The sequence below is a fragment of the Typha angustifolia genome, chromosome 11, assembly GCF_048772165.1.
Source record: "Typha angustifolia cultivar Huaian chromosome 11, ASM4877216v1, whole genome shotgun sequence".
Classification (NCBI taxonomy): Eukaryota; Viridiplantae; Streptophyta; class Magnoliopsida; order Poales; family Typhaceae; genus Typha; species Typha angustifolia.
In genome coordinates, this window is record NC_133249.1 from 14,931,510 (window position 1) to 14,957,396 (window position 25,887).

Consider the following 25,887-nt stretch of genomic DNA (forward strand, 5'->3'; position numbering starts at 1 on the left):
ACAAATTACAATAAAGAGAGGAGAGAGAGAGAGAGAGAGAGAGAGAGAGAGAGAGAGAGAGAGAGAGAGAGAGAGAGTAAAAGACAAGACAAAGAGGCAGGCTGAGACCCTACAGCTGGGTCACGATATGACCACGACTTCTCTCTCTCTCAATCTCTCTACCTTTTTTCCTACCTACGTGCACGTGATGGCCTCTGTGATCCAGATGGGCCCCCATTTAGTTCTCTACTTACATACATTTTTTGAGCTCGTCTTACTTACCTTCATATTTATCTATATATCTAGAGTAAATCCAGATCTAATGATTTAATATACTTAAAAATATAATAGTAAAATTAAAATTTTATGTGCTATAATCGGTTCAACAGGTAATCATTTAGTTCTTAAATATAATTTTAAACTAACAATAATATTTCTTTTTTGCGTATATATTCTTCTAACAAAGCATCTTATTTGTATAGATACTCTTTTTTAAAGTTAATGTGTGTGTGTATATATATATATACCCTTCTAAAAATCTACTATTTGCGTGACTATTTAACAAGTTCTTTTACATCTTGACCCTCCAAAAAATTCTTTATTTATGTCTATATCCCTTTCAATTTCATATTTATATATTCATGTTATTTTTTCACCATTATGTTATCTTAGTAATTTATCAAACAAAAGATATATATTATTAACTCTGAGTAATGCATATATATCGGAATAAGTGTATTTATTATTTTTTTATAGTTAACTTTGAAGAATAACTAACTAACTTGAATACTTAGATATACTATGGAATTTATTGAAAAATATAAAAAACGTCTCCGAAGATAATGATCTATCATATGCTATCGATAATAAATAAAATGTAAAAAAGAAAGCGTGAAAAAGACAATCACAAACATAAGAGTTTTTACGAGAAAAAACCCTAAAATGAATAAAAATTTATAGATCTAAACTTGAATCGGAATCAATCACTAAAACATATAATAATTAATAAACAGCTTACGGATCACATGATAGGTTTCAGTAACCCTCGAGGTTGATCTTTTCGTCTAAGTGACACTTGAGACGTAGTTTTTACAAATTAAGTGTAGATGCTTTGAGATGAAAATAATTTAGCACGAAAATTTTCAAATTAGATGTAGAGGAGTATTAAAGTATTTGTCATATTATTTTTTATCATTCCAAAGCCTAAAGGGTACATATAGACCAGAGAAAAGAGTAAACTCTTCTTAGATATAGAGATACTTAGACTTATCAAATTTTAGTTAATATATTAAGCTTCATAATCTATGTTTTAAATCATGTGTGTCGCCAAGCTATTGCTTCAAATTATATACCGCTAAGATATCACTCTAGACAGCGCACTGAGCTATTAACCGAGCGGTTAAGCTAAATCAATAAACCATCAAATAATTTTTTCAACAGTAATTATTTGGGATTAACATCTGTCTTATAGCCTCCTTAGTCGAATGGGTACCTATCAATCAACTTTACTAAAGTTTCTCTATTTATATCTCTTGTTATCTTGTTAATTTAAAATATATTAGCTCTTTTTTCTTCTGGACAGGAATTGATCTTGTGCATTCAAGACTTCAGGATTATACTGTTTCTACATACACACGTGATAGATCATCACTGGGTTTCAAAATATGTAGCAGCTGTTGTATATTTCTAATACACGAGAATACAATGATTTTATATCCATGGTTTAAAAATAGGTATTCGATAGCCTCATCTTTCCTACAAAACCAATAATCTCATCTCCAGTTAGAATTTTGTTATGGCACACCAACCACAAGAATACCCACACTTGGAATTTTCAACTTCCACGGTTAAGCAAATTTCTAGCAATAATCCCTCCATCATTCAAAGATCTAATGCATATATAGAATTTCTATATCAGACAAGAGGCTTATTCTCTTTGATACATAAATTAGATAACTTAGCTAATATTTTAATGAAACAAATCAAAATGGGTTAAGTTTATACAGATTAAAATGAGCTCAAATCATTTGCATAGCTGCACACTATGCCCACACTAAGTTTCGTTTATAAACTACCCTCTATGCCTAAGTTGAAATTTGAATCAATAACCTTCGTCATAAGTGGTAGAATTCTAACCACGTATGACCTAATTAATGGGTGGGTGATGGGTCATATCCATGTGATGTTATTGCGGGTTTTTGTGTGTATTGCAGTTTGGTGAGCTCCATTGTATCAATGCTCTGGCACATTTATAACCACCAAGCTAAATTGGTTTGGCATGGCAGCCAATCAAAGACCGGCAAGATTTTGACAGTTTAAAATTTGTGGAACTACGGTTGCTTAAGATCTACTGCACTTTTAAATTGGCTTTCATCATCTATGGCAAAAGGATGGAGTGGTGCTACTCTGGTGGATAGTCTACCGAGCGGTGCTAGGGCGGTTCTTAGATTGGAGGACGATGCCCCTTACATGCCATCTCTTGAGAGCCTATGAGGAGTGGATTGGCATTGGAGGTGGAGGCCATGGCACTCCGGCTGAGCCTTTGGGTTGCTAAGGCGTAGTGTTGGTCCAAGTTAGAGGTCGAGATAAACTCCCTCGAGCTAGTTCAGTCTTTAAGGAAGGGAGGGGTGGCCTTGGTGGATTCGAGCTGTAATGGCTAAGTGCTCCTTCATGCTAGGAGGATTTAGTGAGGTCAGAGTTTCTCATGCGTTTAGGGAAGCCAATTGGGTGGCAGATTGGGCTGCGCACTAGGGGCAATTGGCTTCCCGATTTTGCTAGTTAAAGTCTATTGAGGATCTCCCCCAACATTTGTGTTCTCTCCTCCATTTTGATATTTTGACGGAGTCTATTAGGGCAAAATATTTTAATCTAAGATAGTGATAGCTTCTTATTTTAAAAAGAAAGAAAGAATGGAGTAGTAAGTTTGATGGCTTAGCTCAATGACTTAGCTCATTTCGATTGATGGCTTAGCGATGCGATGACTTAGAAGAGTAGTTTGACATTTCGATGGCTTAGAATAATTTTTCAACGATGTTTAATTTCAAAGCAATAACTCAGTGATGCATACGACTTGAAGTCTAGACGATACAGTTAGTATATTGACTAGAGTTTGATGAAGCCTGTATCTAAAAAGGATTAACCCTATGTCTAGCCTATATTTAGCATTTGGGCTTTTAAATATTTAAAAAAGACTAAAGCGGTAGGTTTCATGCTAATATCTTTGACAATAAACTACTAACAAATTACTTTAAGGTCATTCTCTTTTTTAAGATTCGTTTTTTTAAATTTGAATTCGGTTCGAATTTGTTTTACCCCTTGTGTTTTGAATCAATCTAAATATCTCCTACTCTCTCTGTCTATCTAGTTTAGAAAGAGGAACGTGAGGCCCAGCGGTAGCTTGGGCCAAATACGAATAAGAGGGTCAACTAAGAAATCTAAAGATCTTAATTTTAAAATAAGATACATAACATTAACAAATATTCACATTAGTCCGTCTTCAAATAAGAGACACTTGTTTCCCAAGAACTTCCAACGATTAATACCCAGCCTTCATGAGAAGCAATTCCATAAGGACTCCAATGGTAGTCACAGCATTCTCTTTCGTACTAGTAAAACATACCCCGTACCTTATAACATCGCAAATGGTACGTCTTCGATTGGATTAACTTGTAAAAAGGAAAGTACAACAACCAAGAGGATAAAATTCAGTAAGAGACAAAAGGGACATCTCAACTTTCTTGACTCAGCCTGTTCTACGTTTAACGCATAAGTAGAGATATATTAATCATTGAAACACTGCAAAAGTTACCTTATTTGATTAATTGAGTGCTAAAGGCCATCTATGATCACGCTATAGGTGCGTGTAACTATTAATTGCTCAAAATAACGGTAAAAGAGAGTGTAAACTTGTCGTACTCGATGTATTCAGAATATTTCTTATAAGTGACTAAATATAACCTTTAGCATAATACATTTGTAAAAGAAGGAATCAATTTTTAATTAAGTATGTGAAACACGTTGCATGGCGCACTAAGACCATATAAAATGTAGCTAATGATACGCAAAAGCATCCTAAACTTAATTTTATCTTTCAACTTCAATTCAACCGCTGCAAATTATTTACTAGCCCGTTAGGGTATGTCGAATATCGCAACTATCATAGGTTCATGCATTTGGAGATGCTTAAAATTTGCTGACAAATGAATTGATATCCTGCCTATTTCAACCTTCAACTTTACTTCGTAACGCATATGGATACGGATATGGACTGAGAATAAAGCGTAAAGATGAGGTCATACCTCCCGGTGCGTAAATGTGAAAGAAATATTACAGCCAATTCGTCGAGGCACATATAAGAAATTTAAGACTAACCTAAGATGTGCACGAGATATTCCTGCGCTTTAACATTCCATATTTGAAATCTTTCTACCATTATAAAGGGCTTGTAGGGCTAAGCAGATGCCTCAATACATTTTTTCTTCCCATAGGTATTCTCTAGTGGTACTCTCTTCCTCTCTGTTTGATAGTTTTCAATTTTCCAGTAGTTGTATTAAGCTCTTCCATCTCTCTTCATTTCAACCACCAGCGATACGCATTATATATATATATATCGAGAGGTAGACAGTAGTATGTATGTCTACTCTCTTCTGATAGAATGCTAATGTTCAAGATAACATTTCTTTGGTGATTTCATATGCACTAATACTTTCATCTTGCAATTTTTTTTAAAAATTTTTTTAATTTTTTTTTATACTTTGTAATCATGAAAGGTCAGTACCAAGTTAAAGGGTCATATATAGGATATGATATGGTTTCAGTTCTTTTCAAAGTTCCTCATTCTATTGTCTCTATAACTAATATTTAAAATTGATTAGTATTATTAGAAATTATTTTCTTCAGAGTGCTGATTCATTATTCTTTTTATATAAGTACTGCAGTGCAGTTTGATCTCAAAGTTTTATTATAGTTGAAGGTATACGGTCTAAACAGTTATTTTTGCCCTTTTTCTCTTAGATGAAATCTAATGAGTGAAATCCTATTTCTTCTTTTAGAGTTGAAACAACGGATGCCCCAGTGTGCTTTGAGCCTTTTAGAAATGAATCAATACCAAGAGCTACTACAAACGGCATTGAAGGTTAGATTTCTTTATTTATTTGGATGCTTCTTTAATTGACTTCCTCAAATTATGGACACTTGCACACTAAGTCTTTATTACTTATTTCGTTTTCATTCATTTGTGATTATTATGTTATATGAAGAAAATGTACGATTATGTAACATATACTGAACCTGATCCAATTCCGTGAAGCCCCCTAACGGTTTAGAAATTTCTTCATTTTTGTCTACAACATTTATTATCCTCCAAAATTACTTCCACCAACTCATGCACGCATTGTACATGAGTAAGGGCAAGGATTGATGTTATATTAAACAAAGTTTCTCTCGTTTGTTTACATTCACTTAATCTGTAGCCATCCTGACCACTTGGACGGTACGACTCAAAATCATTGAGCATTGATACTGTTGCTTACTTACTGATTTTTAACTTTTGCAGGGAGAAATGCAAACCACCGCTGCTGAGAGCAGCAGCAGCTACTCAAGAATTCAAATCTCAGATTTCTTTGGTATGTAGCAGTCAGTATATGTGCTTCTCCAAAGTGATTCTTGTTTTCTTCTTGTAGAGTTCTTCCATGAACAACATCAATGCACAAAAATAGATAGAATAGAATAGATAGAGAGACTCACGGGTAGGGCAAAGAAGAGAACCATTAATGGGGGGTGTAGTGGATTGGATGGGATTCGACTGAGTATGATTAGTTTATAAGATTATAATGGTAAGAAAACTTATAAAAAAAAATGGTCCAATGGGCTTGTTGCAAGGCAGGCAGCATTTAAAGTTCAAAAACCTAGTTGCCCACCAACATCCAATTGACGCAATTTTGTGGAGCCCATCTAGGGGATGAGGGCTCACCCCCTGCCCCTAGCCACTCTTTTCTTAGTACCCTTTCTCGAGGGGGAATCGCCTTCAACAAGTTCAATGCACATCCCCTTAGCTCATCTTTTCTTTTTCATTCCATTTGTTTATATGTACTTGCCTCTTGGATCTCCTTTATCTCTGCCACAGCCCCACAGCTCACAGGGCATCAAAGTCTAGGTCCCAAATTTAAGCCAAAAAAAGAAGAAAAAAAGTAAAAGAAACGTGCTAATTAAGATATAAGATAGATACTAGTGGCTAAAGTTCTTTTCTAGTTGATTCAAAAGCTTTTAAACTGTTTGATAGCATTATCTATGCTAGATGGAATTATAAGAAATTATACAGCCTCCTCTTAAATAATGTATCAATCGTATATTTGTCAAAATATTTTACTTAGTGGACTGTAGGGATCTAAGAGAAAGTAGAGAGATAGGGGATCAGGTTGGGAAGCCATGCGTATGGGACATCTGACAGAGCGAAAGGATCCAATTAATTAGTCAAATGGGCAAGTAGCTCTCTGACTCATAGCAAGGGGAAGAGTATATGGACAGTGAAAAGGGAATGAAAGGGAGATAGTTTCAAGCAACCCACTTGTCTCTTTGCTCCCAGAGCAAAGCATTTAAAACCCCCAAATAAAATTTAAAAATAAAATAAAATAACTAGCTGTCTCGTTCCAAACAGTGAACACTCTCCTCTCAGCCTTACGATTGGCTCTCAACTTCCCAATTCCTGTAACAGTGAACACTTTTCTTTTTTTTTTTTCTTTCATTTCTTTTTTACTAGAAGCACATAGTTTTCATCAAAACCGCGATGGTTTTAGAGCTTCCCGAGTTTGCCAAGAGGGAGAGAAGAATAGTCATCATTGTGAGGTTTGGCTAGTATCAGACAAAAGGTGGGGGAGAGAAAGGAAGCAAGAAGAGAGAAGAGTGGGGGTCGTGAATGCATTGGGTGACCTAACCAAGAGGATGGCCAATTCCATCCAAGTTGATTAGCATTAATTGCTTCATGTAAGGCAGGCAAACATCTACCAAAAATACTTAAAAATAAGCCACTTTAGGTACATACACAGCTCTTCCAACTTTCTTTCTTTTTTTTTTTGGTGCTATTACTTAACTTGAAAATAGTGAGAAAAATAGGACGTAAATCGTAACAAGACTCTTTCTTTTTGTTTTTTTGTTTTAACTTCTTTTGAGAAAGCAATCCAGTACAAGCAAGGTTGGGGTTTGGGGGGGGGCCTACGTAACAGTACTTCTTTATTTTGAATCTAAATATGATGATCTTATTGAGATGAAAATAGCAACATGCATGAACCTACCCATCAAATTTGACGTCATAATACCCCCCCCCTCTTTAGTTTATCTTCTGAGAAGCAGACAACAATAAAGTCCAAGCTCAAACTTTATTTATTTTTTCCGAAGAGAAACTCGAAATTAATTTGAAGCTATAAGATAATTAAATCTAGATACATGCCAAAATAGCCTGTCGCTTTCTCTCCCATTAGATAGATATCTTATGGCAAATGGGTCACTTGCTCCTTATGATATATACTATACTCTCTGGTAAATATTCTAATTCTGACGTCCCCTTGTATTACTATTGCCATATATAGCCATATCTAACAACTTGTTTTGAGTGAGAATTTGAGGTACATATATATATATATATATATATATATAGCACGACAGTAACCACTCGAACAAAGTTAGAACTGACCTCTTGCTTTCCTCTCTCGCCATTCCTATGCCATCGTAACTTGCAACCGTAGTCTCCTTCCTCCCATCTCTCTTGAAACTTTCCTCTTTCTATACTATTTCCTTTGTTTACTCTTGGCAGCTACAACCGGAGAAACTAAGGAAGAAGGCATGAGAAGTACCACGGAAACGTGTGAAAGCAAAGGAAAGAAGCCTAGAGTACTGGTAAGCCAGAGTAATACTACTGTGGGAGAGGACACTGCAGCCATTAGCCAAGAGGCCCAAGACCAAGACTTCATCAACTCTCTCCCAGATGAGTGCATCTCTCACATCTTTAGCTTCCTCCCTGAGCCTAGAGATCGCTGTTCCTGCTCTGCAGTCTCCAGGAGATGGTTCCTTCTGCAAATCTTCATGCTAAAGTCTGACTTCAGTACCAAACTTGATCGTAGTACTACTACTACTACTACTTCTCTTCCAAGGCTTGAGATCTCAAGGCAGCTCAGTGGAGAAGAAGTCACTGATCTCAGGCTTGCTTCTATACTGGTTGGGCTCCAGAGTAATGAGGTGTTAGCCGAGTTATGTCTCAAGGGGAGCTTCCCTTCCCCTTCTAACCCTAGCAACCGTAGGGTTACAGACAAAGGCATCAGTGCAATAGCCAGGATTTGTAATGGTATAAGAGTTCTCAAGCTTTGGAACTGCCCATGCATCGGAAACAAGGGCATCTCCACTGTAGCACTCAACTGCAATGCATTGGAGAAGCTGGAATTAGCCAACTCCCCGATGGTCACCGACGAGAGTTTGATTCTGGTGGCGGCCAAGTGCGTTAAACTCTCATCAATCACCCTAGATGCAATTCCAAACATCACAAATGAATCACTACAAGCCTTTGGCAACCACTCCAAGAGCCTCAAATCCGTCGCATTGATCGGCTGCCCGCTAATCCAAGACGCAGGCATTATTTCCCTGGTCGCGAATCTACCATATTTGGCTGCGCTAAAGCTCGCGTCCATGAAGGTCGGGGACGCCGTGCTCAAATCCATCGCTTACTACGCGAAAGCGATTAGGATCCTACACCTGGAGTCCATCTTCGGCATCACAATGTTTGGCTACTTCTGGATCGGAGCAGCGAAGAATCTAACCGACGTCACACTGATCTCCTGCTACGGATTAGCCGATGCGAGCTTCAACACGACATGCTTCGCAGGGCTGAAGAATGTGGTGATCAGGAACTGCAATGGGATAACCGAAGCGGGTCTGATCCATCTAACAAATTCGACCCAAATGCTCGAAAGGCTTTACCTGGAGATACCAACTGACATCGCCTACAAAGGACTAATGCAAGCCCTATCAAACTGCAGCAGGAGTATCCGAACCCTGGTGCTAGTCAGGTGCAGCTTCTTCGGGTCAGACAAAGACCAACCATTCAACAGTATTAGCCCCCAAGAATGCCCACTGCTACAAAATGTGAGGTTGGAGAAGTGCCGAGGGATTGGAGATGGATTCTTGTGCTGGCTAGGAAGGACGTGCAAAGGGGTGAAAGATCTGAGCCTCGTGGAGATGGAATCGGTCACGGATCATGGGGTAACTTACCTCATGGATTACCTACGAGGGGTGAATAAGATCACGAGTGTAGACCTGACAGGGTGCACCAAAGTTGGTAACCGAAGTGTGTGGGCCGTGACGAGGGAGTGCACGACGAGGCTGAGGAAGCTTAACTTGACCAGGTGCATACGTGTCACCGACCGTGGGTTCGGTGTGATTGGGTCCAGGTGTCCGAATCTGGTCGTCCTTAATGTGAGTGGGTGCGAGATAACTGATGAAGGGGTTAGGAGGATAGCCGACTCGGATATGGAGGAGTTGCAGGAGTTATCCATGGCTGGGTGTGGGAAGATCACGGATAGGAGCTTGCTGTCTATCGAGATGTCGTTGACCCCGAGCTTGGAGAAGGTCAACGTGGGGGAATGCCCTGGGTTGACTCCGTTTGGAATCGACTGGTTCAAGACTCAAGGGTATGACATGAATTGATCCAATTAAAACTTAGCTTCCATCTGGTCGTTTTCTTTTTGTTTTTCTTCTTTTCTCTCTCTTCTTTTAAGAACTTTATTTGGTCTTTAATTGTTGGGGGAAATGGATTGCTGTGAACTATGAAGTTGGTGGAACTTGACCGAATTTTAATTTAATAGGTGCCATACTTTGAGACTTGCAAGTTGATCTCTGGAGAATTAATTGTCGCCGATTTTATAAGATTATTTTCTTTGGAGATGATATTATATTATGCTCATATATATGTGACATTCTTATAAGTGCGATGGTAAGATTAACTTGATAACATCTCTAAGCAACAACAACAACAACAACAACAAAAATGCATAAAAGAAGTGTTGCAAACTTCTTGAATCTATTCGTTACTTCAAAAATAACATCCTAAGAAATCATCACCCATGATCTTATCAATGTTGTGATTTCTTTGAAATTTTGTTCACACTTGTGCAATCAGGATTTTAAATTCTTATCCAAGGTAAAAGAAGAACTCTCTCTCTCTCTCTCTCTCTCTCTCTCTCCTCCCAATAAGGATAAGTTGCTTAGGAATTATTCAATCTTTTCCCACAAACTTTAATCGAAGTTTATAGTGTTATACACACACACACACTGACACACATGGCTGGCAATAAGTAACATGAAAAAGAGTTGCATAGGTTTGAAACTAAGAAATTAATATTTTATATTCGACTTTAGTATCCATATTACTTTGTACATATTAGATATCCTAGCTGGACGAGCATATATAGTGTGAATGACCTATAACTTAGATCAAATGATTTATGCATTAATTAGGAAAGCTACAATATTCTTTGAAACTATCAAACTTGCAGCTTTCTTCGTAAGCAGAGCCAGCTCAACCATGAGCTTGTTTATCTAATTAATAATTATAACAATAGATATAGGGGCCTCAAGTCTTAGTTTGTTAAGTCTCAAATTAAGTTTATAAAACCTTAGTATCAACAGACTAATATATGCCGCACAATTGGTAGCAATTTTCTCCATTACTTGAACTTCTATAATCTGGTGAGAAAAAAGCCTTTTAAATTGCCATAAAATATATATCTCTATTCTCATGGGGGTAACTTACCTTCATGGATTTTATAAAATCCATGAGTTTCTATAAATTTAAGTCTCAAACTAAATTTATAAAACGTTAGTATCAATAAACTAATATATGTAGCACAATTAGTAGCAATTTTCTCCGTTAGTTGAATTTCTATAATCTAGTGAGAAAAAGCCTTTTAAATTGTCATAAAATTTCGTAACGGATATATCTCTATTCTCACTTATCACCGTTCATTGTGATCCAAACATCATTGATGAATGTACAACCAATGTATTTGATCAACACTTGCGGCATAGCATGCCCTAAAACTCTAGTCCCTAAATCCTAAATTTTATCGAGACGATCTTGATCTTAAAATAATCGTATGAGGGCCTGACCCAAAAAAGAAATTATATCAGGCTATGCCGGCCCGGCCCAATGAGATAGACATTGATGAATGAGAATGATTGCTTGAGACGCATGACATAGACTTTAAACAACAACAAAGGAATGGACAGCAAAGCAAAGGAAAGAAAAGCCATCTATCTACTTTTGCTTTGGCAGAAGGAAAGCCAACTAATTAATGAGCCCACATCAAGGGTCGCATATGCTGCTATCTCTTTCTCTCTCACTCTCTCTCACTAGCAAAATTTGTGGCCTGAGTGAGTACTCGAGAGTTCGCCGTTCAACGGTCTACATCTCATTGGAAAGAATCATATCACTTTCATGTTGGGAATAATTAATTAATGTACGCTCTTAGTAGCAGTAGGGCTGCTGCATGTTTGACCACAACCACGTACCCACTAAATTTCTTTTAAACTCCTTCCTAATGCTTAGGATGAAAGAGTTAGGTGTTCTAGTTGTCACTCATTCCCCCCTTGCGCTGCTGCTAAGCTTCGGTCACTTTTTTAGGCTTTTGATTTTTGAAATCGTCACTAGATTTCAAAAATTGGATAGGATATCCCAAAGTTTTATAAACTCCCCCCTCTTTTTTATTCCATTCTTTTATCCGTTAGCAAAGATAAAATGTGCCTAATATCGAGGATTTTACAGACGAAACCTAGGGCATGCCTTTGATCGACTCTTTTATGTCCCCCTTCACTCGATTGACACCTACTCACGAATCGTTATATGATTAAATGCCTCACGTTCCACTGTAATGTAAGTAGTCGACGAAAAAGAAATCCCAACTCCCTTTTCCAATTCTTCCATGAGTTAGTTTTCACCTCATAATAATTAAAGGTGTTGGCTTGAAAAAGTAGCAATGACTTAGCGGCACAACAATTTAAAATTTAGATTAAATAATTATGTCAGTTCGTTAAATATTTTTATATCAAGGGAGAGGAAGGGTTGATAATTTTTTCAGCTAATATCTAAAATTCATGCTCTTAAATGATTTAAAAAAAAAATACGTTCTAGGGGGTGAAATTATAGATTCGTATGAGATATAAAGCATCGACGTGTTAATCTGGTGCATCTGACGATAAATTGGGAGTGTATTTGCACGCGATAATGACACCAAGACTGGAAACACGACTAACTAGTCAACTAGATATGCAATCTGCAGCCGTAGCACAATGTGGTACACTTTGTGCTACACGTCGTAATGCTGAAGTAAACAATGACGGCATTCTAAGCCTGCTCACCTACAGCACCAACTGCGGGAATTTAATACATCCATATGCTTTGCAGGCTTGCTACTTGTTTGGAGTGCACTCCATTCCTGCATTTCGTGTCTGTGGATGATCTGGACTCGGGACTACGATTAGGATTTAAACACCGAGTACGGATAAATATCTCTTTCTCTTATTAATACCCCCCCACTTATTCCAACCTCTTCCTTCCACTGCCATCTCGATCGGAATAGCTCTGTTTATATGCTTGTTCTGGAACTTATTCATCCTCGAGCACCACCACCACCACCATGTCAAACGTCCCCACCTCTCTCTGCGACGCCTCACTGACCCTCTTCCACCTCGCCATCTCCGGCTCCGACCCCTGGCCCTTCTCCATCTGACCTCTCCGGGCCTCCCTCTCTTCTCGATCTTCCCGGCACGAGTTAATCATCCGTGGTGGGTTTCGGGGTTTTAATTAAATCGAACTTGCATGGGGGTTAGCTTGCAGTTGCTGCATATGGGGAGGAAGGAGGAAGTGAGGGTTCCGCCCAAGGGTTGCATGGCCATAAGGGTGGGCACCGAGGGGGAGGAGCAGAAGCGGTTCGTCGTTCCTGTGATGTATTTGAACCATCCCTTGTTTCTCGACTTGCTCAAGGAGGCCGAGGAGGAGTACGGGTTCGACCACAAGGGGGCGATCACCATCCCCTGCCACGTGGAGCACTTCCGGTATATACAGGGGATCATCGAACGCGAGAACACCACCGCAGGTGGCTACGGAGGCCACCACCATCACCACCATAACCACCACCACCACCATCACCACTTCCACCTCGCCGGATGCTTCAGGGCTTGACGACGATCGAAGAAGCCAAGACGAGAAGAGGAAGAAGGGGTCTTTTTGTAATTTCCATTTTTCTCTCCTTTTTTTTTTCAGTTTAAATAGAGGTATGGATTTGCTATGATCATTAAAGGTGATATAAATGAAATGGTAATTTGGATTGGAAATATTCGATGTTCTTCTCTCGTTAATTATTTATGTTCTCTTCTTTCTACGTTTGATGATTAATGGCTTAGATTAGCATAAGCATCGGGGGTTGGTTACAAACTTAGCATACAAGTTTGTATACTAATTTTAAAGCAAGTTTCTTTCTAGACATTGACTTTGTATTAAACTTGAACAACTAGAGATATATTACAAATGCAAGTGTGCATGGTGTCATTATTTAAAGTATAGCAATAATACGAGTATATAACAACATCAAATTAAACTTGTGATTTGTCCAACAAATCTAAATATAAAATAGCTACGATTTACATCATGGTGGTCGCTTCTAAACTTTGTTAATTATTCAACCAAACAACCTGTAGCTTCTATAATGCCAGATTTAATTTTTCCTGGATCAACATGATTGATTATAGACCAGAATAAAGAACTAGTCTTTCTGAAATATAGATTGAATAAAATGACCAGCTATTTATAGAGACAAATGCATACAACACGTATGATGAAAAATCTACCCAATTGATATTTTAACATCCACAAGAAAAAAATTCAAATGCATGACCTCTATTATAGACTGGTGGGACTGACCATTAGGCTAAAGTAATCGGCTAACATAATTACCTTTAAGTAACATGATAAATAATATATGGAGACATTATGATTACCCACTATAATTATATGATCTGAAAGAAAGGGCCTCAATCTTTAGGCTGATTGCCACTAGTTTTAGAGCTCAAGTAAAGATATACAATCTAAGAATCTATACAAAGTCTTTATCTAATTCAATTCTTGTGTCTGTAGTGGTATTGTAATAAATTTCATGCAATATATATATATATATCAATGTGAGTATTTTTTTTTTAAAAGTTGAAGCTCTAGTGGAGTGCTTGGCTTTATTCATGTGATGCAATAATAGTTAGCTTATTAGACATCTAATCCGAAAGATTAGGGCTAAAGAAGTGATTGTAGTATTTGCAAACAGACTCTTTTTTGTTGTTGTTATATTTTCCCCCCAAATATTTGACTACATGAAGAAGAAAATAGGAGAACAAGGATGATACGTAAACAATTGTAACCAGAGATAAAGATTTCCCCACAAAATATATGAAGCAAAGAAACTTGGTTATCTCTTTCCAGAAAGGATCAGGTATCCTTGTTTCAACCTCTTCTTTTTTATTTTCTTTTTTAATGATCTTGAATTTTAAGACTAACTTTCTGTGTAGATATTATTTACTTGTCCCCATCTCTACCAGGTTCCTTTAGAACTAGAAGTTCTCTCTCAGTGTCACAAATACGTGACAAGTACGTCGAACTTGGATCTACATGGAGCTTATTGTGTTATAAACTCTGCTGGCAGATTTTCTCTTGGACCACACAGTGTTATAACCACTAGATTTTTTTTGTCCAAAGCTAACCGTGCGAATGTTAAATCGATCGTGGTTCACTGCAACAAATATTTTCATCCATGAACAAGTTACCCAAACTGTCTCAGACATCCTCAGATTAGATGAGGTGTGTAATTGAGCAGAGTTTGAGTGAGTTGAACTTAATTTAACTCGGCTCAAAATTAATATAAATTTAGAGTTTAATATTACAGGCTTCCCTCATCAAATATATATATATATATATATATATATATATATATATATGTTGAACTCAAGCGAGTTGTCTTCTAGTTCGGCTCTGGCTTATTTAGAGTTTGACTTGTCCTCGTGAGTTTTATGAGTGACAAGTATTTTTGATAGTCTTAAATTAGACTATATTTTTATGGAGGTAATTAAATCTTTTATATCTCCGTTATCCTTAGCTGACTGATAATTATAACTTGGTATGGACTATAAAAAAAGTTAAGTAATTAAATTTGAAATATATATGAATAAATTAAACTATGGCCAAAATAATAATAATAATATTATTATTATTATTATTATATAGTGGAAAGTTGACAAACTTGAACGGTTCATAGTAGACTGTAGACCGAGTAAATTAGCTTCCTTATAAAATGACCTTGGAACAAACTACCGTCTTGAGAATATTCGTTGAAGTTCTCTTTATCACAAAATCTATAGTAATTATTTTATAGGTACACACCATCATCAAAAGTTGATATATTCATTACCAAATAGAACTACACACGTCATTTTGAAACATTCTCTAAAAAAATAAAGATCTTTTAAATCTCCAAGAAGGACAACTAATTTTATCCCAATAGCTTCCCAAGATTACTAGCCATGAGGGTTAGGAGTAGACGGGAAAGGAAGACGGCAGCGACAACAAGAAAGAACTCTCTACAAGAAATCTTCTTCATATATAATAAAAGTCAAACCAAAAAATTGTAGAAGACGAACCATCCCAGTTCTTCGTAAACATAATTAGCTTTTGAAAATCCAGAATACAATACACAGATCAAGTGCTTAGAATCTGCAGAACAATTTATGAAAGTTGGCCAACTCTCAAAAGTTTCCTTTTGCAGTAAAATAACAATTAACACACATCAAACATTATGAGCAAAATGTTATATTGCAGCTTAGTTGTTATCTCTGAGAAAAGAGTAAGAAGGGATAAGACCACAGAACACTATATTGCGCCGAAAATAGTCATCTTCACTTCATTACAAGTTTACCTTTACATGTATTCTCTACGGTTATGAGGACATCAACAACAAGGAAGAATTATCATTAGAAGAAAAAAAAAAAGGAGGAGGGTGGTGAAGATCATTGCAAACACTAAGCATTAGAAACAATTACATCAATAGCAATACAACTTAGCGATGTCTCGTGTTTGAACTACGCATTGTGACGCCATGTAAAAATTTGGTATAGCCAAGAAAATTTAGTTTGCCATCTGATTTTCTGATCCAGTCATACACAAGGGAGTAAGCTGTAGATGCGAGGTTTAATTCCTATAAAAAGCAGTCTATCAGGTTCTATAGGAAAACAAATCCATTGCGCATGTACTGTTTCCAAATTAAGAATGTCTTATAATACCTGTGCCAGTTCCTCAACTGATATTACTCGATTGCCCTCCTGCTCAAAGTACTCAAAAGCTGTACTTGCAATCTGTTCCCATCTTTCCAAAGCCTCGAGCTGATAAGGGCTGATTGCTGCAGCACAGAACTCTTCAAAGTCCATCCGTCTATATGTGAGCGGCTCCAACTGTGATTTAACCACAAAGTAGATGGTATAAGTTGCTGTGATTTCACTAAATTATCTTCGCTGGATGCAATCAAGAAGTAAAAGAGATGCAAGATGACATAAGATTTTTTGGCATATCATAAAGTCACATAAGCATAGTAAAAGAGGAACATGGATGAACAAGTCTTGATAAATGAGAATTGTGAAGAGAATACAAAATTCTAGGAAAGTGATAGAAATACAAGAGCTTTCGCTCTTACTGATTACAATGACATAGAGAAACTGAATCATTAATTCATTATACTCCCTTTAAAAACAGTAAGCAACGGTGCAAATTTATCTGAATGTCGTCTTCGAGGATCAGGCAGAGTAAATACTAAATAGAATTCATGGTTTCCGACATAACAGACAAAATCTAGTTACTTCTTTTGAGGTTATAGAATTGCAGTCAAATTTCTGTAGCACCTTCATTATTAGGATCTAAGAGTCAATTAAAAGTTAATAGTCGAAGGATCATGTTAAGTCACCAAATACATAATGTCTCACACACTGGATACCTTGGGGCCTTCATAAGCTGCTGAAGGTAGTTAAACAATTCAAAACAGAGAAAAGGATGCAGAAACATCATCTCAGGACAAGCCTATCAATCCCAACTCTCCTTTTATGTTAAGATAATACAATAAATGGCATGCTTCTTCATGATTGTCAAAGAGAAAAGGATGTAGAAACATCATTTCAGACACCATATTATGCACTCAGACTATTCTTTGTACTCGAGCCACCTATATTTTTTTCCCCATGAAATGAACCATAATTTAATTCATTAAATGCAAAACCTTATAAGAAAAGGTGGCATAATCAGAGGATTGAAGACTGCAGAGCTTGGAGGAATGAAGCAATTATTCTTGTCAGATTGTTTTTTCTAGCAAAATTTACCATCTGCGATATGCAATCCAGGATATTAACTGTCAAATGCCACACACGCGGCAAGATGGCTCCTTCAGAAGAGGGGGTAATTTGTATCAAGTTTATTTTTAAAATTGGAGAGCTTAACTACGATGATATGCACAGCATTGGTAAGTCTAGAAAACCAAGTAGTGATCAAAAGTTGAGAATATCTTAATATCACAAGCCAATTAGTAAAAGTAAAGGTAAAAATAGCATCCTAGTCCATGTGGCAGAGAGTAAAACAAAGGTAATGCTTGAAAATTGAATTTCACGGAAAGGAAATATAAAGCTACTGCTTGCAATAAATTGAGGTGTCATACTGCAGTCAAAATTTCAAGAACCCTAGACTCCTTCATTGCTTCGGTTAAATTTCGTAAAAGGGCCTGCATAAAATCATTGGAAGTTACCAATCAAAAGTCAGTAGTATGAGAGATGATAAGCATGGATTCTATAGTACGATGCGGAAAGGAAATAATACAAACTGCATTTCTTCCCTATTTTTGGAGGAAATAGAAAATAAAAAACTAACCATCCGGAAGTTTTCAAAGAATATGTGCCCATCTTTTGGCTCAAGCAGCTTAAATTGCAACCTAAGATACAAGAGCTCATCCTCTGTCAAAGCTTTAGATAGTGCCTGTAATATAATAATGATAATAGTCAGAAAAAATTATCATCATTAAGTACCATCTAAAATTCTAAACAAGAGGGATTGTGAATGGCCAATGCGATAGTACTCAGATAATTAAATGGGCTCATATTACATAAAAATTCTTGGGTTAAAATTCCAGCACCACCAGTTTATTGGCATACCGTTAAATTTTTATTTCTCTCGGAGAAAAAGAAAACGGAAGCTGCAAACAATCTGATAAACTACAGTCCTAGAATTAGAGTAAGATGCAACTGTCTAAAACTAATGATTTTATCTGAAATAAAATGAGGCCTTGCCTAGAGAAACCAACTACAAGTCCTAATAAATCAGATGTGTTTCTCGCCAACTGAGCTTTGGGAAAAAAAATCTTGTCCCCATATTGCATTACCCTCTATCTACATAAGTAAATGTCACTAGGGAAGTTCCTGAAACATGAGCATGTGATATATTAGGATATGCAGCGAGTATACAAATATATACACATGTAAAATAGTATACTCCTGTACACTTCATTTTAGTTTATTGAGAAATGTTGGAGCATGTGGTAGTTTATGCATAAGCACGCATCCTCCCATTTATCCATTAAAAAGAACAACTAGCCATACCTAAAGGCCCAATATTTCCCCGATCTATTAGTAATTAATATGTAAGATAAACAAGTGAATTTGACTTATAAAGATAAGAAAATGAGAACTGTGACATGAAAACACAAGCTAGGCCACATTCAAATCCATACATCATTCTTCCAAAATAATTAATAAGGCAAATATATTTCATTAATAAAATCCTTTTGGATCTAGACAAAAATGGGAGGTAGTAGTTTCCTTTAATTTGACTTGTCTTCATAGGATTTGGAAGTTGGAAGAATCAATCGACTATTAAAAAGTATCCAAGTCATATTTACATGTTAAATGCAAAAGGAAACCCTAGATGGAACGTATTGATGAGTGGGAATGAACCACAAGACCAAAATCCTCAAGCAATCCTCAATATCACATATTCTCGCTTCAAACTGGCTTGAACCAACAATACATCATTGTCGGCAGAGTATAAACAATCAACAACAGATTACTTGGTTTGGTTTCTCCGATGGATTCCAATCCAAATTGATATATAGAGGGATTGGGGTGGGGGTGGATGACTTCAAGTAGAAACAATAGAATTTTGTGCATGCAGATGGTGTTAAAAGGTTCCTAATAGAAAAGCTGTAGAACTTGGCGGCATTTGCTGATTAGCCTAATGACATTTTACCTCACTGATAAAATGTTCACCGCAAATCTTAGCTCACCAACTTACAAACATGTACGTAATCTTGATAGGGCAAAGCAGCAGACTTTTTAATGCAAAAACAAATATATACATACATACATATATATATATATATATATATATGACAACAGCACAGTGTCAAGAAATTTGTAGTAACTCTAACTCCAACACAAAACTTTTGACTTAAAGTATGAATTGTATCATAAGCAAAAGATAACAAAAAGGCAGGATTTAACACAGTATGATAGAAAAATCACATACTCAAGATATCTTTATAAGAAGTAAAATTAGCATGTCCAAAGCAAATGCCAACAAACAAAGGAGGGCAAGGACTTTTATTATTCGAAACATACCCTCAACGCCATTCGTTTGAGAGGTGTGGCACGAAGGTATTGCTTGATTAACTTATATATTAGTAGATCCAATGGGATATGCCGGTGTACATCTCTCAACCATGGGTGGGCTGCCAACACAAAGCAAAAGTAGTTTTCTTAAATACTCTAAATTTGAAAATTATAAGATAATGACAAAGACCTTTCTGCTCCAACATACAACATATATAAATAGTTGCAGGTCAATTGAACAATGAAGGATTCCATGACGAAATTTTAGTTAACTATAACTGAAAACTTACTCAGAGCTTGAGCAGCAGTCATTCTTTTTCTGTAATCCTTGTTCAAGAATCTCTTCACAAAATCTTTACCTTCTGCTGATACAGAAGGCCATGGTGAATCGTCAAAGTTTGGATCGGCTCTCAGAACAGAACGGAAAATTCCTGATTCTGTCCGTGCCCAGAAAGGCCTACTACCACATAATAGGATATATGTTATAACACCTATACTCCATATATCTGCTTCCATACTGTATGATCTGTGTAAGACTTCTGGGGCAACATAGTATGCACTTCCAACAATGTCATTAAGTCTTTCATCTGTATGGTGCAGCACAAGAAGCAATTAGAAGAATAGCATGTAAAGGAAATGGAGAAAGATGAACACATTACTCATTAGTCATTATTACTATATTTTAAAACAGTTAGCAGTGAGTACTTTAAAGTTCAGTGAGCACATCTGGTGAAACTCTGACAAGTAACTAATGCATCATTGCAAACATAAAATGGAAAGAAAATCTTGACAAGCTGTGTTCCAAATATTGACCACTATACATGGACAAAACAATTGCTTAGCATAGATGGAAGAACAGATATATGAATCTTGGACAATTTTATCCTGATACATCCCCTCCATACTCATTCCTAGAGTAGTGAAACAATGAAACCTGTGGGTTAGATTCTGACATGAGAATACTTCAGTGACCTATATAGTGCCATAAGATTAACCTTGTAAGGGCCAATTCATCTATGATCAATTATCTACAACCTGATCCTTGAGTCTATTTTCTGTAATTAGTCATCTAATATTCTAAGGACTGGACCCAGGATGAACACTCCCAATTGTATCTAAGAGCTTTGCCTACCAACACTTACAGCAATAGCTAGGTAATGACTGAAGAAGAATCGTCATACAATGAAACACAAAGGGACTCAATATGAAATGGAGACAAGCTTTCACATTAAAGGACCAAAAACCGGTACATATCTGAAATAAAATGTGAAACAACACATAAGCAGACAATACTATCTGGGTCAATCTTTCAGACCTAAGAAAGGTCATAGGAGTCAAGAAAATTATCCCAGCGTTTCAAGGAGTTATTATTAGCAAATATGGTTTTAACTTTTAAGGTAGCCGTAGTTTCTAAATAGGGCTAGGAAGAGGATTTATGCTAGGGTCAAAATTTCAGTTCAGCCCCCAAAATAACGAAATATTTTGTACTTTCAGCAGATTTTGACTGTTTCCATTTAGGTTTGCTTCTTAATTCTTAATTCTTAATTCTTAATTCTTAATACTAAACAATTAAAATAGTTTAGAAAGACAAAAAAATATGGAAAAAGGGCAAAATAATAAAAAATAGCAGAAACTAAGGACAAATTAAATTACTCTTTAGCACCAAACTATCTAAATCTAAGTAACCAATAAATATGATAAAAAGTTAAACATAGTGTGGTAGGGACTTCAATGCTTCCATGATGCAGGTAGATCTATTGGGAAGTTCTGGAATTTGACAAGATTGATATTTCCATGGATGCAAGTAAAAAATGGAGCTCAAAAGGCATTAGTACAAGAGTTTAGAAGGATAATTTGTCTTTGTGGTGTGCTAATAAAATCAAGAGTATTATCTATGATGATTGAACTCAAGATATTCTAGGGTAAAGCTATAAGGTGCTCAAAGAAAATAAAATGCTACACTATAAGGAATATCCCCTGTATAAGCACCAGAGAGGAAGCTAAATTGCACCATGCATTCTAAGACATTTGCAGATAAAAGCAATAACAACATTACGCAATGAAACAACAAACAATATGCTGGCGCAATAATCAGTAATCAAAGACCGTAAGCATAATAAGAGCAATTTTTTTTTGCAACATGTCATCCAATTGAACAAAATAAACACAGTAAACATCAGTGGCCAAAAAGTATGTCCAGTGCTGAAGATTCCTTTTAACTATTACCTGGTTTAATAAAATCAGAAAGGCCAAAATCGATCAACTTCATAGGAGCATTTTCATCCCTTGTGGTGAAGAGAAAATTCTGTCAAAATGAACAAGACAGCAATGTCAACAACAGATACAGGTTATACATTAAACCTATATAGGCAGGATCCATAGAGTAGACCTCTGGCTTTAGATCACGATGAACAACACCTTGAAGATGACAAAAGGCAATTACACTCAATATTTGCACCACAATTGATTTTGCATCTTCCTCATTGTACCTCCCACCTCTTTCAAAGTAAATCATGGAAAGATTTCATGAGATGCTCATATTGAATAACGGCAATAAATATATATTACTATGTGCTATAACTAGTAAAATCTAATACCAGTACCTGGCTAAAATTCTGTCCAATAACTCTCCACCTTCGCATAATCTGATCCAGAAAAGTAAAATATAAACAGTTTAAGAGTGGTACCAGGATGCTTACAGGAAGAAATTGACCATTTTATGCCATCATACACAGGCTACTTCATCTTTGAATCAAGGAGTAGTACACCCAATAGTGGGCATGTAATCATGAAATTGATGACTCGTAATATAAGTTACATTCAAAAGGATATTAGAAAAGACATACTCCATGACTACGTAGACATTCAGGGCATCCTCACATGCATCATAAAACTTGATGAGATTTTTATGTCCAGACAAAGCTTTCAGGATTTTCACCTCCCTACGAACATCTTCAATTGATATTGCAGTTGTCATCTGTATTAGTATTTACAAGTTAATGACAAATTCACAAAAACAACTTGATAAAAATTCTAAAGCGCAATCAAGAATATGATATCCTTGTGAGATGATGCTTATCATTGAACCGAGGAAAAAAATGCATTCCCAAGTCTCAGTATATCGTGCCCAAAGTTTTGTGGTATCAGAACAACTGAAGAAGGTTGTAGGCCAGTCAAACCAATATAATTACCATCCATAGAATGGGATCTAGCAGAAAATGCGTACGCAGGAGTTAACAAGAGTAGGATAGTCCATAACAATACATAACACAATTACAGAAAGAACTATTGTAGTAACACTAAAAATGGTAACTCCCAGTACATCGTAAGGAGATGGTCGAGTCTCAGTTTATACTACCAAAATAATCAGGTATAGATCCAAATTCTGTCACTCAAAGAAGCATATTCAAAGTAGCATTACTTACTTGGACATTCCAATCCTACCGGTTAAAAAAAGTTCCAGATTCTCATGAATCCTATGTTGGATAAGTGACGAAGATATCAGACATGCATCAAATCTCTTAGTATTTGATATTTAACATCAAAAACAAACTGTTATTTGGAAACCAGGCTGTGTTCTTCCTCAGGAAAGCTCCCAAAATTAAAATCTAAGATGTGTCAGGAAATTAAGGATTTTATAGCTTATAGAATGTCAACGAAAAGCTCTGGAGTATTGTACTTTTGAATAATAAAGAATATATATTTACAATAAGAAAGTCCAAGATTCTAGTCAACTTAAGTTAAAATTAAAACAATATAATAACTTCAATCAGATAAAGCAGACTAATACAAAATCAATTATAAACAAGCCATTCGTGAGTTCCTAATTCAATATATTAGTATAACTTTCTTAAAACAGTACGTATTGGTTTAAAGAACTTATCTACTAAGAAAGGTGATCTGATCTACTTAATAATAACAAAAACAAAATATATCAAGTCACCAACATTGCTCTGTTAAGTTATTCTGCCATCTTTATTTAATCATGTATGCATGATCACTCAAGCCTACAGCTTAGATCGTTTGGTTTTTGTGCCTAAGCTTCTTCTTTGCTGTTTGTGGCATCAGTCTGAAAGTTATAATGATATTATTTATGGATACCTTCGCATAAACAGTAGTATGAATTGGAGAACAAGAACAAATAAAAATCCCATCTTGGACATACCACCGCACCTTAGCTTTGGATATAATCTTGACCGCCACGGTTTGCCCCTTGAACTCCCCCTTCTTGACCGTGGCCGTGCACGTGTGCCCAAAATGCCCTCTTCCGACCTCCTTTCCCACCTCGTACTTGGCCCCAAAATTCTTCCCAAATCCAAATGTCTTATCCAGAGGCCTCTCCACCTCACCCGTCCCGTCCTCGGGAATCGGGCCCTCCTTGGGCCTGGGCCCGCCGAGCCGCTTCGCGAGCGACGCCTTGATGTGCTTCGCCGGCGAAGGCGGCGGGAATGGCACCCGGAAGAACCTCCTCGGCGTAGACCTCGCCGGCGACGGCGCTATCCCGGCCGGGAGCGGGCTAGCGGAGCCCTGCGGGTACGGGCTGGGCCACGTGGTGGACGAGGGGTGGACCGGCGTGGTTCCGCCGACCCCTTTCATCTGCGGCGTCGCGGCCCCACCGTCGCCGACGCTGCCGTTGGCCGTACGTGGCGGCGTGCGGTCATCTCCGTCGCCGGCGACGGATATGTTCTTGCCCTGGCACTGCCCCATCTCTTCCTCCTTAGCTAGGGTTAGGGCTTTGTGATTTCCCCAATTGCGATCGCGGCGAGATCAGGGACGAGACATTTAGAGAAGAGAGAGAGAGAGAGAGAGAGAGAGAGCGAGAGGGAAAGAAAAGAAGAGGAGGAAGAGGGGAGTCGTTATGCAATCGGGTTAAAGCTCGAAGGGGGCGACTGCGAATATAACAAAATTCAAGGGGGAATTTGCAACATCGCGCGGTCTAGAAGAAAATAACTGTCAGATTTGCAGGGTTTTGTTTCTTTCTGATCTTTATTACATCCCATCCACGATTCCATCAGCTTCGACAACCAGCAAACATAAACATTAACCTCCCGTTCCTCAAACGTGTCGATCTTCCATTCGCTCTCACAGAAGTTTTTCTAAGGACCTCAACGGCTGGACTTTACCGCGTCTCGTTTGGGGTGCAGATTTCGCTCCAGAAACACAGCTTGTCTCAGAGTTAGATTTTGGAAGAGAGAAGAAAATTTATATATATTTTTTAATACACCCTTCTACTACGTAAAAACTATTTGCAATTAGCCTCCTCAACTATTACTTATTTTCAGATAGACCCCCCCCCCCCTCATAGTCAAACCGGAGGATCCTCTGAAACTTGACAATAGTTTATATGTCTCGACGTAATTAAATTTTTATTTAAAAAAAAGAGTTAAGAACTAATTGTGAGTCAAGTATGCGAATTATATTTATTTAAACTTATGGGAGATGGATTAAATAATTAAACAAAAAGAATTCTATTTATTAACAACTACCATTGACTAAAATGTTTCTAATTGGAATCAAGGTCATAGTCAAACCCCCTCAAAATATAAAGAACAATTAAGCATCCCACTCGTTTCTCGTGGATCGATTAAATGCCGTTGCCTTGCCCTGTCTGCAATCTTCTGCTTTCTCTGACTTCTTCTTCTTCTTTTCTTTAAGAATTCCAACAACATTAAGTATGAAATCTGGATCTAGAGCTTGATTACATACGCATTGATGTCACATTATACATATAATTATTTGGGTATTTTTACATGTATACCATACCATTCTAGAACCTTCTATTTATACGTATATAATATATATATATATATATCTCATTAAATTAATATTTGCACATATAATCTCTTAATAAAAACTCTATTAATATCAGGAGGCACAAAAACTACTAAAAACGGACCAACAAAGACCATAAACTCGATAAGCAACTAGTATTTGAAAGTCAATCCGCAGCCTAATTTTACTTTTCTAAACAATATTTGTATATAAAAGAAATGTCTTCGGTCCACAATTACGTGGACTTGATTGTGAAAGTCATTGCTCACTATTAATAATAACACTTTTTATAATTTTTCACTTATTAATATTTTGAAATTGGAAGGGGGAATACATGCAAATAAAGAGCTCTTGAGGGGGGTATACATGTAATAGAAAAAGGCCCACAATTAAATTAGCTAACCGTTTTGGTCCTTGATA

General features: G+C 36.8%; 3 protein-coding genes across 4 annotated transcripts; 2 read left to right on the plus strand and 1 right to left on the minus strand.

Annotated features, from left to right (window-relative positions):
* The first annotated feature begins 7,675 nt into the window (after positions 1-7,675).
* Positions 7,676-9,864, plus strand: LOC140771022 (EIN3-binding F-box protein 1-like). The gene has a single exon (XM_073112374.1). The coding sequence runs from the start codon at positions 7,816-7,818 to the stop codon at positions 9,667-9,669; it is 1,854 nt and encodes a 617-aa protein (XP_072968475.1). The 5' UTR covers positions 7,676-7,815; the 3' UTR covers positions 9,670-9,864.
* Positions 9,865-12,545: 2,681 nt separating this feature from the next.
* On the plus strand, positions 12,546-13,353 carry LOC140770469 (auxin-responsive protein SAUR32). The gene has a single exon (XM_073111678.1). The coding sequence runs from the start codon at positions 12,839-12,841 to the stop codon at positions 13,199-13,201; it is 363 nt and encodes a 120-aa protein (XP_072967779.1). The 5' UTR covers positions 12,546-12,838; the 3' UTR covers positions 13,202-13,353.
* Positions 13,354-15,933: 2,580 nt separating this feature from the next.
* LOC140770769 (CDPK-related kinase 3) lies at positions 15,934-24,613 on the minus strand. 2 transcript variants are annotated; one of them, XM_073112034.1, is made up of 11 exons: positions 23,869-24,613; positions 22,542-22,672; positions 22,299-22,340; positions 22,085-22,193; positions 21,922-22,000; positions 19,986-20,282; positions 19,705-19,814; positions 17,963-18,067; positions 17,754-17,816; positions 16,339-16,506; positions 15,934-16,253 (listed from the first exon to the last, which is right to left on the minus strand). In XM_073112034.1, exons 1-11 carry the CDS (start codon positions 24,400-24,402, stop codon positions 16,116-16,118), a joined length of 1,776 nt encoding a protein of 591 aa, XP_072968135.1. In that variant the 5' UTR covers positions 24,403-24,613; the 3' UTR covers positions 15,934-16,115. The 2 variants fall into 2 exon arrangements, with proteins under 2 accessions (XP_072968135.1, XP_072968136.1); XM_073112035.1 differs by having other exon boundaries at positions 23,861-23,992.
* Between the last annotated feature and the right edge of the window lie 1,274 nt (positions 24,614-25,887).